This window comes from Buceros rhinoceros, unplaced genomic scaffold (genome assembly GCF_000710305.1).
Source record: "Buceros rhinoceros silvestris isolate BGI_N320 unplaced genomic scaffold, ASM71030v1 scaffold16859, whole genome shotgun sequence".
NCBI classification, from domain to species: Eukaryota; Metazoa; Chordata; class Aves; order Bucerotiformes; family Bucerotidae; genus Buceros; species Buceros rhinoceros.
This window is the reverse complement of record NW_010432260.1, coordinates 1-13,174: the sequence shown is the minus strand read 5'-3', so window position 1 is coordinate 13,174 and position 13,174 is coordinate 1. Positions and strand designations below refer to the sequence as shown.

The 13,174-nt window shown below is 41.4% G+C and overlaps 1 protein-coding gene across 1 annotated transcript; it reads right to left on the bottom strand.

The window, feature by feature from the left end:
- Window positions 1-865: 865 nt before the first annotated feature.
- On the bottom strand, window positions 866-12,863 carry LOC104488647 (cell division cycle and apoptosis regulator protein 1-like; the record flags this gene model as incomplete). The annotated part of the gene is made up of 10 exons (XM_010143716.1): window positions 12,743-12,863; window positions 6,702-6,874; window positions 6,063-6,107; window positions 5,357-5,389; window positions 4,186-4,379; window positions 3,557-3,671; window positions 3,280-3,472; window positions 2,007-2,139; window positions 1,501-1,662; window positions 866-1,091 (listed from the first exon to the last, which is right to left on the bottom strand). Coding segments are annotated over exons 1-10 (1,347 nt in total), but the record flags the coding sequence as incomplete, so codon positions are not given.
- Between the last annotated feature and the right edge of the window lie 311 nt (window positions 12,864-13,174).

The following is a 13,174-nucleotide window of genomic DNA, read 5'->3' as shown; positions in this document are numbered from 1 at the left end:
AACCTTCTGAAAAAGAGCTCTTGCATCAATGGACTGAAAAAACCTGTGTCTCATACTCGAGCCAAGTTTTTATACACAGCAAGCAAGTAACCTTCTGAAAAAGAGCTCTTGCATCAATGCACTGAAAAAACCTGTGTCTCATACTTGAGCCAAGTTTTTATACACAGCAAGCAAATCAAGTCTTTCAAAAACAGGTGATAACAGGACTTTTGTTTCTGAACTCATCTTTAACATGAAATACTTCTAAAACACATTGACCTAGAAATCTCAGACCTATTTTAATGAAAGAAGCCTTCAAATGGAACAGGTTTGAGGAAGATGTTTTGACACTGAGGTCTTTTATATACATCATTACAGTCTTTTTGAAATTCAGATAATCCCAATATGCTCAATCTACTTTCAACAAAAGAATAAATATTGAGAATTATCTGAAAGAAGAAAGTATCCCTAAACAGAAGAGCACTAACTGCACAGAAAGGACACCTGAAGAAAAAAAAAAAAGGGTCCGGAATGAATTGCCTAAGAAATACATTCAGAGAGCTTGCAGGAGCTGGCTTGTTTTCCCGTATCAGATCAGTGCAACTGGGTGCAGAGAACAGAAGAGACCTCAGAAAAAAAAAAAAGATTCTAGGACAGCTCTAGTGACAGAAAAACAAACTGAATTTCAGTCTTGATTCTTCAAGCTCTACATACTAGCTCTTTACTGAAAAGTTTAAAAATCCTGCATTTTGCTCAAATCGCTGTAGAATATTTTCAGTTCAGTTATACTCACTTTTTCACCCTACTGGTCAAAAAAATGTCTAATGAACAGTCATAATAATAATAATGTCTAATAATAGTCATAATAATGAAAACTCATACAAACCTTTGCACTGTACAGATGATCAGCATCGGGTGGATCAAGGACAGCAGCATTTTTATCTATAGGATCTACTTCTCTATGCATTACGTAGAAATTGCAGTAGTTTCCCAGCTGAAATGGTCTAGACATAGGAAAAGCATCCACCCATGTAAACTGAGCATCGAAGAAATCGCTTGGGATATACAAGTTCTGGTAACGCCTCCTCAGCTCCATCATATCACAGCTACGGCTGAAATACACAACGTTATTTGAATGATACACCAGTAGAAAAACCATTAATAAAGCACATAATTAAGAGGCATATTAATTGGAAACACAAACATTGTATATTTGCTACTACATATCAAATTTTAAAAGCAGTATTTAGAGTGTCACAGACTGAAGTTTGAAGAACACGTAGTACTACCACTAAAGAACTAGTAAACACTCTTCTGATATGGGAATAGTTATTAAACAGAGTTGGTAAAGGTTTTTTGCAGTAGCATTCAAAAATAACAAAGAACCTAGAATAATTTCATCATACAAGATTCTCAGCCATGATATATTTCATCTTTCAAGTTAAGATTATCATTTAACACTTGCTACACACCCAGGTATTGACATGACTTACAATTAGACATACGGCCCTAGAAACATACCAGTCCAATGAAAACTTGGAAAACTGAACCGTGTAACGAGGAACAACGCGGCGCGGTCTTCGAGGGGACCTCTCCCTCTCTCGTCTAGGCGATCTCTCTCTGGAGCGTTTTCTTTGCGGCGATCTTTCCCGGGACCTACGTCTCTCTCGTTCTCTCTCACGACTTAAGAAATACATACAAGGTACAAATGTTTTCGCATGCTGGTAACGCAAAAGGGTTTCTAGAACATCAGACCTGTCAGAGATGAGTCAGCTCTGTCTGAAGACAGGTCTTTACAGAATGCTTTGATTATATTCTAGTCTCCTACAACATACCTCCTGTCATCCTTTCGGTTTGGCATAGGGTCTCCTCTGTCATTCCTCCCGGAAAATCTGGATGGTGGGTCTAATCTTCGCGCTGGTTGAGGTTGTGAAACTAGACGGACAGGGGGCAGAGATGAGTCAGCTCTGTCTGAAGACAGGTCTTTACAGAATGCTTTGATTATATTCTAGTCTCCTACAACATACCTCCTGTCATCCTTTCGGTTTGGCATAGGGTCTCCTCCTCTGTCATTCCTCCCGGAAAATCTGGATGGTGGGTCTAATCTTCGCGCTGGTTGAGGTTGTGAAACTAGACGAACAGGAGGCTGTAACAAACCACCTGAAACAAAAATTTACAGAGTCAATTCATAATAGGGGGCAACTATCTACGCTTAACAAATATTGGTGCTCTACAGTTGTTGCACTTGCGTACATTTTCTAAACTAACTCGAGTCGAATAAATCTATTTAATTACTAAGACCCACCCCAAGAAACTCAAGAGACATATGCTGCTCTTCACTGATGCAAACTGAGACTCTAGTGCATCTTCATAACATGTGCGCTAATATAATCTAAGCACATAGAAGCTATCACTGTAAATAGCCTTTTTCCTTGGAAAAGTAATTTGTTTTAAAATAGATACACTCCCTACGCACTGACGTGAAGAAAACCAGCCTCAAACTTTTTTTTTGAGGCTCTTCATAGGTAAAAACAATTAGTTTCCTGAAAAAATTGTTCTTCAATCATTTTATATGCGCACATACTTTTGCTGTCTCAAGACAGGTAACCAACCGATGGTAAATGGAGCAAACACTACTAAACACCACTGACCAGGACTAATTAGATTGTAGTAAGCGTTTATCCAAAATAGTTCTGCTTAGGTGATAGCTTAAGATCTTCTCCCCTTACTTCTCCTGGGGGTAAGACAATCTTAATTTTATCTTTTCATCAATCCTATTACTGATTCTTCAGCCACGCAAAGTTTAAGTGACCCACAGCAATCTTTGTTTTAGCTTTGCCACGTTTGGCAGTGCTTCTTCCCTCGAATGCTAGCTTGGCTAACACAAATAAATTACCCACAAATATAGAAATTATAGTTTTAACAATACAACTGTGTGAAATCTGATCTCAGTGAACACTCCAGAAGATGCTGAAGAACTACACTGGCAGTAATACTTTCAGCTCCCCAACTTGTCTGTGAAAGTGTCAGAATTAAAATTACACTGAATTTGCTTTCAGATGATGAAATCTTAGTATGAACAGGAGTCCGTGGGGACTTCGCTAACCAGCTGATTCAGCAGCTACTACAGGCAATGTGCCTTGCATACAGCTGCAGGAAGATGCATATTCAAACTGGAAATTCTACAGGGTCCTTTCCATATTATTTTAATGATTATTTCAATTTTTGACTAACAAAACATAATCATCACACACAAAGCACCAGAAGGACCACAGCAAACTCTGTGCACTGAAGGAGCACCTTTCTGCTGTGGCTGCTGCAGTAATGGCTGAGGCTGTGTCTGAAGCAGAGGCGTGATTGAAGCTGCTGATATCTGTGCCTGAAGCAAGGACTGTGGCTGCGGCTGTGCCTGAACACCGAAAGCAGTCTGCTGCGCAATGGGCTGAAGAACTGCCGGAGGTGTCTTCAGTAACGGCTGAGCTTGTGTCTGGTTCTAAGAGCAGAAGAGAAAATGAGTTGTGAGTGAGCTTAAACCAAGAGCAGTCAGTGCAAGTTAGACTGGGGTAACCCCACGTACCTGATTTGGAAGTGTCTGGATCCTTTGTGCATTCCATTTGAATGGCATATTAGGATTGTACGTAGCTTCTACCAGAACTCTGTCACCCACCTGAGGTGTCTTTCCTTTAACAGCACTGCAAACGTTACAGAAGATGTACCGTGAGAGTCTTATTTATCCAGTTTTACATTGCAAGTTACATTTGAAGTTGAGAGAAAGTAGACAAAGTTAACTTAAAAAAAGTTTAGGGAAACAGCATCTATCCTCAAATTCAGTGAAAGTATCTGCTTCAGTTTGGAGCATGCACAGGAATTTAATTCCTATCTTTGGCCCAAAGGCAGAAGTTCCCTAAACAGTACTGAGCCAAGAGAGGCAGACAGCAAGCTACATGTATTTAATCAGCCACAAATTCTTCAAGGAGTCCAATATCTTCAAGTCTCTCAGCTTTGTGTTTTGCTCACAAATTCACATAAAAGATCTCAGATCTAGTGTCTATTATCTTATCTGATCACCTGGCTTTCAGTGTTGACAGAAAAAACAAGCTAACTGCAGGCACTGTCAGTGGAGTCACAGAATTAAATGCAGTAACACAAGCCTTTTATTCAGCGAGGGTATCACAGAGGTATCATAGGCAAGTATTTATATCTTACCTAAGTTGAAAAAAGACATCTTCATCCACAAAACCAAACGTATCGTGTAGTTTAGTAACTACCCCAGTGAAGACACGCTGCTTTTGTGGCTGGGTTTGCTGTTGACTTGATCGGGGTGCTGGGTAAGAAACAGTTATCTGGGCTGCTGGCTGAGGAGTAGACAGACTAAGACTGGTAGGTAGTGCCACAGCTGGCTGTAAGTAAAATAAAGCAAACTATAAATCTTATAACCAGCTGACATACCCCTAAGGAACAGTTCCTTTACCCATGCAGACAGCAATTTAAAACGTTTCTAAAGCAATTATTCTGAATAGAGATTTTAGACGGTGGAAGATTTTTTGTTTGTTTAGGTGGGGAGTTTGGTTTGGTTTTTAAGATGACTTTTCTTCTACTTTGAACGAAGCCTGGCTTTATCCTTTTCTTTTAAAAAAGTCAACTTTTCCAAAATACAGACATTGTCTAGGAAAAAAAAAGTGAAGCCTGCATTATTATTTACAGATAATCCATACAGCGGGCCTGAAGAGGAGCTAAGTTCCTAACTTTCCCAGGAATACCTGCTTAGAGATTATTCTCCATTTATATCCCCGCTGTAGTGTTACAAGGCAGTAAACGTTGAGGGTGACAGGAACTTTTCCCTAACTCAGCGACTCATATGCTTGCCTTCTTTCAAAGGATAATGAAATTAAATAACATATTTTAACCTTTTATTAAAAGCACGTCTACAAGATTAAGTGAAAATGGAATTAGAGCAACTTAGTGTGTTAAATGGTTGCATGTTTTAAGCCTGTCAAGCTCAGCAAGACTCTTTTTAAACCCCTCTATACGCATACCACAATATTGTTATCAAAGAAAGTTAAATTCCTTCTCCAAGGAGAGATATTCCCAGTTTGTTACTTACTGCAAAATAAGCGAATGCTTGAAGTTCAAACAAAAAAGATTATAATGCAATCAACACACATATTCCCTTTGAGATTAAGGAAAAGTGGTTGCTATTAATTTTTGAAACCAAGGCTATGCATATTTTAACATCTGGATAAAATAAACCTGTACCTATAAAGTGTCCATTCATATTAGTTCATTTTACAGATTAAACTACCCAAGACGTCACAAATTTGCACTCTTGCATTAACTGTGTTTGGGGATGAAGACCAAACAATAAAACCAAACTAACCTGAGTTAAAAGGGTCTGCTGAGGTTGCTGCAACTTAAAATAAATAAAGTTATAAATTAATTTTATATGCTTAAGGAAATTGTACAATTTTACCTCCTCTTTACAAGTAAGAGTTTTTGCTTAATCTGAGTCAGTTAATAGTCCTTTGGGGTTTGGTCATTTCAGCAGTTTGCATATGCATAAAACTGTGCTCATGTGGTTAATTTTAAGATTGTAAAATCCAGGTTTATTCAGTAAGCAGAAACGCTGGGGCTTTTGTAACTGAAAGTTAACAGCAGTATCAAAAAGGTTTTGGCAGCTGGAGAAGCTTAGGCCTGTAATTTCCACGTCCTTTTACTCTCTTTCAAAATCCTATTCAGTTCAAAAATCGTTAAAAAAAACATAAAAGGGAGCTTTTTTTGGACATCATCTTTCCAGCAGTTAAAATACACGGCCCTGTTTAGAGCAAAGTTTAGCAGGAATTGTGTACACATGGAAGAGTATGTATTTTTAATTTCCTTTTTGCATGAAGATAGGCAGGCTTCCATTCTGGACACGTCTCTCCAAGTTTATGAACTTCAAGCTCTCTTTCACTACATAAAAATACTACTCAGTTTCTTTAACAACTTCCCACACGAGGATGATTTCGGAGACAAATCCTACAAGACACACAACCAATATTATTTTTAAAGTTATTTGTGATGTACACAGTAAGAATCAGACAAACCTGTTGCTGTACACTATAGAGAGTCTGCTGAGGCTGTGAATATTGCTGAAACAGACAAAAGCAAAACATCAACAGGAAGTATTATTAACCCAAGGATACCAAATACAGGTTATCTGCTAAACAAGTTTTAGATAGAAACTATTCACATTTAACAGTTCTAATACAAAACGTAACTAACCGTATCAACGTATTACTGTCATAACAAATATTCTTATCCTTTAAAGTGGACTCCGATGTACTCTTTCTAGCTAAAATAATCAATTTTTGTTAAGCCTGATACTTACACAGTATCTAGGGCACTGTACGAAATCATCCAAAAGGCTATTAAGGACACATACAGTGATGGAAGATACTGGGAACTTGAGATTCTCAGTTTAGGTGCAGCAAAACTCCTTTTTCCAAAAGACTTTTCACAGCAACAAGTCAGCACCTCCTTAGCCAAAATTCCCACCTTCACAGATGAACACAACTACTGATAGCCGCAGACCTAAAATCTCACTGTTGTTTTAAACAAGTTTATATTGCAACGTTCACCATTTCCCATTCTGCATTTCTCCTGGATACTTTGGCTTTACAAAGCCACTGGTTTACATCGTTAGAAGTCCCTGCAGTCAGCAGCAAACACTCCTTTCTCTTTACCTGCTGTAAGGCAGCTGCTGCAGCTGCAGCCTGCTGCTGTAAAGCAGCTGTCTGAGTTAGCTGATAGTTCGTTGGTGTTTGTGTAGTTAGGCCTGCCGCTGCCAATGCCGTCTGCTGATTGTATATGGTGGGAGAGGCTCCAAGCAGCGATGGCTGCTGTACACCGAGAGCAGCTGAAAAGAGAACACACTATAAGCACTAAGGACTTTAACCAGCTGAGGTTTGACAGTTACACCAGATGCATATATGATGCTTCACTCCAAAGACAAGCTCATGAAAATCCAATGCCAAAATTCAAGATAAAGGATCACACCTCGCCAGCTTCTCTTCTAAATTAATTTACAGCAACCACTTTCCTTCCTTCTCTCAAGTTGCTTGTGATTTTATAATAGCTCTAGCAGTTGTCTTCCCCATCTGCGCCCACCCCTAACACACACACACACACACTGTATTCTTTCAGGTTTTGGATGTGCCAGATGAGGATCGTTGCTCTGTTTTGTAAATTAATTAATGCATTTCATTCTATTTGAGGGCAAGAGAAATCTTTACTGTAACAGCAGCTGTGACACAAAGGTTTACGGAACACGTCCTCTGAAAATGCGCAAGGCTTCGCTTCACTCAATACTGTCTTTGTCCCCCAGTGAGCTGGATTTTGTAGATGGGGGGGCTGGTAGAGATGGAACAGCCTTATAACAACAGGCAGTTTAATCAGTCCCCACGTATAAAGGGACCAAGTCAAGCTCTCTCCTGCTCTTACTAGGAAGAGTTTGGGTTAGCCAGAATCAAACTGCCTGGAAGGAAAGATTAGTTTATTTTATTGTCCTACCAGCTTTTATTGAGGAGCAGCTATCTACACGCTGTGCTTCTTACACACGCAATACTTCCAACCACGGTATGCTTAAGCCTTACAGACTTTCAGGGACAAAGAGCCCTGCACAACGGAAATCTGAGTGCAGAACTGCAAACATTAACTGGAAACCTGCTCCCTCTTTGGCAGGAGTTTTTAAGAAGTAATCTGCAGCTACAGGATCAAATATCACTTCATCAAGCTATCAAGTCTAATCCACATGTTTAAATAAAACCAAAGAGAAACTTAGCAGGGAAACATATTGCCAGCAAGAACAGGTCAGCTAGCCACCTTCAGAACTGAGGAACTCTCAAGTTGAACAGGGTTCCTTTCTCTTCCAAAGCCATTAGAGACACAATGAAATGAACAGGTTTACAGCATTCATCCCGCAGTTTGTGCTCCACAGTATTCTTACTGATCCGAAATGAAGCTTTCATTCCTGACCCAGGGATGCAGCAAGAGATTGCCTGTAGCTGGTGATCATCACCACACAATGGTAGAATATACCATGTAGAATACACAAAAATGCTGTAATCTCCTCAACAGATCCTGAATAAAGCGATCCTCTCTACCACGCTGCTCTTTCCAGCAGAGTACAATCTTCAGAAGACAAGCTGATGGCACTGGGGTTACTCTGCTCTTCAGTTTCCACTATGCCAATTTCCCTTCCAGCATGACCCGAAGTTATCTCAAACAATACTCAGCCCACCATAGGACTCCTGTCACATTTTGCCCATTAAAGGTGGGGACAATAAAAATTTTGCCACCTCCACTGTCCCTTTATGAGCATTTACTATTAACTGGGTATCCTGTCACCTACAGCACTGCAGATCAACTGACTAACAAAGGGCAAAGACAAAAGACTGCTGAGATCCTTTCCAAGGGTGACAGCTGTAGTAACAAGTTTGTCAAAGCTGTATCTAGTTTCTACTAATTTGCCCTGAAGTATTCCAGGAGTTTAATTTGACTGCCTTTCATCTTCGTACTCATTTCAGTCGAACTGGCTCCGATTAAAGAGGTGACTGTGTTTGCACTACTAGTTAAAAAAAATAAAAAGGAAAAAAAATCACACAGCAAATCAAGAGACAGAGAAGGAATTGCATTGATATCTAGCTGCCCTATTAGTATTACTGACAAGCATCTACAGTGACAAAGAGCATCATCTTAGGATGTGTAATTATCTCAGTAAGTGCAGTGATGGAGATGCCTTCCTCCAAAAGCAGTCTACACAACTTCCACTCGCACCAAATTCTGCACGGCATGACCATCTGAAAGGGCTTGGCTAGAAGTGGGGGTCCTCGGCTGCATCTCAAGCCTCTTTCTAAGAGAAATTTCTGTGGCAGCAAACACAAAGACAGTATTTAGTAGTCCCTCTTGCCGCTTCTGAATTCCAGAGACCCTTTAAGATTAGGAAAACATCTAAGTATGTAGCTAGATATATCTCCTTGGCAAGTGACGTAGATTTATTAGGATTACAGTAAAGGAGGCCTCTGGACACCTTCCACAGTTGTCAGAAATGGGGATTTTTAGTCCTTGGGGTTTTAAGTTTCTTCAAGCTTGCAACACAAACACCATGCAACCTACTAAAAAAAATTCCTTTTAACAGGCACACAACGGAAACTAGGCTCAGAGTATTTATCACAGGACATCCGTTTACAGCAAGCCAGCAAATTGTGCGTGAGCTACTATTTCTTAGTGGCTCTGAGATCTACTACATGCTTGTCCTATTCTTACACTTTTCTTTAGCTCCTCACAGGGGCCACCAGCAATAACAAGATCCTGAGCTTCAGGCACTTTTGCTTTCATCAGCACAAGTTTTTTGTTCTTCATTCTAATTCTTGACAGAGCAAAGAGGACAACACTTATCAGCCAGCACGCAGCATAGGTGGGACTTCCTTGCTGACAGTTCTATAAAAACAGGCTTCACTGTGCAGCCAGGCATCATAACCCCGAGATCAGCATACGCCAAGCACTGCGATGCAAACCGAAGGCATGCCAAACATTAATAGCTGAGCTAATAGGATGGGATTCTCCTTCGCAGGCAGTTCAGGAACTTGCACATCATTATGCAAGTTAAAAGTATAAAGAGTGCTTGCAAAAATCAACCTGTGCTATCTAGGAATTTTTTTAAATTTTAGTTTTCTGTGGTAGGCATGGTTTAATTCATGCTTTAGCAATGGTTAACCAGCATGACAGGGACTTTTTATTCTGGTTTTAGTCACGTGATGCACAAACCCTTGAGACAAGGAGTAGAGAAACAATCCCACTGTATTACAAGTAGGAGTCTCTCTTCACACATAGAACTTTGGCACCTAGAATTACCCATCTCTCTTCTAACACCACAGGCAAACATCAAGTGAGTGATCCCAAAGGGATCCCAGAAACACTTCACTACACAGCATGTCACTCCACAACTACCTTAGAGTGTCACACTTTAACAAAGAGCCTTAACTCGCACAGGTACTTCTCAGCAGGACTGCCCGAGACAGCATCCAAGTCAGCAATACAAAAAAAAAAAAACAAAAACCCCAACCCTGAAATTACCTTTTTGCAATGATCAATCACCCACTGCTTTTGACAAAAGCTTCAGAAAAAGCTATAAATCATGTTGCTCATGTTATAAAAACCAAGATGTCTTTCCCCCTTACCCAAGCACCTTGACACTCTGGAGAAGGAATCTGACACTAGTATAAAAACAGCTGGCATGCAGAAATACATATAAGACCTTTGGCCAATCCTCAGAAAACATACAAAAATTTGGTAAATGTAGTTTCTAAATCAGTTTATGGAATTCACAAGGGTAAGCCAATCTGCACAACTTCTTAAGCATAGCTGCAGGTGAGCACTAGCACATGCTAGTCAGCATGCCTGAGCACTGACAGCATCTCCCTTTGTCAGACCAGCAATCTGGCTGGACTGTCATTGCTTCGTGCTGAAAGGTGCACCATGAAAGGCGACTACTCGGCTGCACTTCAACGGTAAACACCGTTCTTCAGCTCTCAGCTGCGCCAAAGGGCACTGCACGCTTGGCACAAGAAGCTTCCGGTGCTCTGCTATAAATCACAACTGCCAACAGGAAAAGCAGGGGAACAAGTATGTACATGGGTACTAAAACACGAGTGGGGCAGCAGAATCGCGGGTCGTGGATTCGGTGGTTCAGACAAGGAAGAGGGAGGATGCAGACACGGTGACTGCGTGTTGCAGTAGACACAGGAACGGATTGCACGGAAGGACACAAGGAGCTAAATGCCTTCAGGCAATACCAGAGAGAAGATACTAGGGTGTGAAGAGGGTCACTAGGAACATGAAGGAAGGTGGAACTGGCACAAGAAGGAGGCAAAAGTGCAATGAAACGTTAGTCTTTAATGGCTCTTCTGCTTGAGTCAGGTGCTGCTGGGTCAGATGAACAGCTAAAAGTCCCTGGAGAAACTGAGCAGGTGAAAAACCTCTCACAGCAGCTGATGCTGACCAGTCCTATCCCAATTTAATTTTGCACTTCCTTTCATTTAAGGAGGCTCAGAAGCAGGCTAACCAAAGGCAGAGTGGTAAGAATTACAAAATGGATAAGAAGTTGGTGTGTGCTTCTAGTGCCTTTGCTCCATCAACCTCCTATCCAGGGCCCCCTTCTGGTCCTAGCTTAGTGAGGTCTAAGATGGCTGCCAGCTCCTCCCCTCCAGCAGGTTTTACACAGCTTTCCCTCTGACACAGGACATTTCCACCACTCTTTCTGACGCACTGGCTGCCACATCAGCCAACATATCAAGAATACTCCAGCCCAGATGCTGCCAACCTTTGATCACTCCAAGGAATCACCCAGTCAGACACAAGAACCAAAGCAAAGTTTGTCTCTCCCATGTTCACACCACCAACCCTTTCCAGCTGTTAAACAGCTGGAACAGAGAAACAGTGCAAACCTGCTCGCGGGCAGCCAGTCACGGACAGCAACAGTTCCGGCAGAGAGTGGGACTGAACGGCGATAGAGGAAAAGACACATTGGGATGAGTATTGTGAAACAGACGGTGGGGGTGGCAGTTCCTTGAGGATATGCACTCAGACTGGGCTAGAGCCCAGAGTAAAAACTGGAGATGAAGGAGTCATTTCGGGAAAGAAAACTGAGTCAGAAGAGAAATTTGTTCTTCCCCCCGGCAGACATGCACCTCCAAAGCCTGGCAGGCAGTCCCAACTTCAGCTAAGCTCCCACATGTAAAACCACTGACGAGAGGCATGTCATTCAATTCCACACCACACCAGAACAAGCGGCACAGGACAACTGCAAAACACAAGCAACTTCTCAACAAGGTCACCACCTGTGCTCACACTCTGACATCCCGAATCCTCAAAGTAGCACAGCTGTGCTGAAGACTTCTCATATCAGTTAACGAAGCTCCAATATTTAGCAAACGCTTTGTATTCGAGAACAGGCAAAAGGCAGCCCACAATTGGAAACGGAAGCACCAGGATTCACCACACAGCAAGCTTCACATTCTTGCCTCAAAACTTTTATGCTATAAAACAACATGAAACACGAAAACCTGGCCAGACAGTTTTTGAAATACGCTGGTCTGCAATTAATAAGGCTTCTTAGCTATAGCAAAGGAAAACCCCTGTCATTATCAGGGCAATACCCTTGGTTATAGGGACACATGGGTTCTAATTTGGCATTAAATGAATTTAAAATATAGCCCCTGGGGGTGGGGCTAGGCAGAAAATTTCAGAGACCTCTTCACTATGTGCAGTATGTCCAAAGCATTAGTAAAGGCAACACACTTTGTAACCACTGATTTATGCTGCCCAGAAAATGAAACTCGGGCAACGCTTAAAAAAAAGATCTGTAATGCCTTATCGGTGCCGTTATTATTTAATACAGAGCAACACAGTTCGATGAATGGTAATTTGATTTACGCGTCTTTGGATATCAGTAACTTAATACCTCATTTACTGACCAAGAGAATCAATAAAAATTCACCTGGGATTTTACTTATCACTCTTTACAAAAGAGACCAAAACCCAGCAGCTACTATAGGCAGTGATCTTTAATGTCTCCATGATGTGAAGAGCTCCCCACTTCAACCCTCTAAAAAGAATTTAAGTAAGTTCGTTAGCACGGTGCCGCTCTTCACCGCACACCCAGCTACGGGATCTCCAGGTCTACTGGATGTCAGGGTTCAAACACCGAAGCGATACGTAAACTGACCTGGCTGAGAGACTGCAGTGGCTGTAAACTGAGTAGCCCAAGGGGGATTCTTCTGTCCTCCAAACTGAGCCATGGCGAAAGGCAAGATCTCCTGGATGTCTATCTTCTATAGCCGCAATCTATTAAAATAAAGCGCAGCTACAATCTTTGACACATACACCATCAGGCTATTTTAATTCTGGGTCAAAAACAAAGAAAGAAGAAAAAAGAAAGAAGCGTTGAGGGATTATCTTTACAACCCTAAACCTGGCGGGCAGCACAATAAGTTGCAAGACAAGTTGTAATATTTTCCTCGGGCACGATCTCCACCCTCCCCGCATTAACAACGGGACTAACGCGACTTGAACGCCATCGTTTAATTAAGTTTCTAACGAACACTAAGGGAAACCGCCTCCGCAGCACGCAGGGCTTTTATTTTCGTCAGCCCTTCTT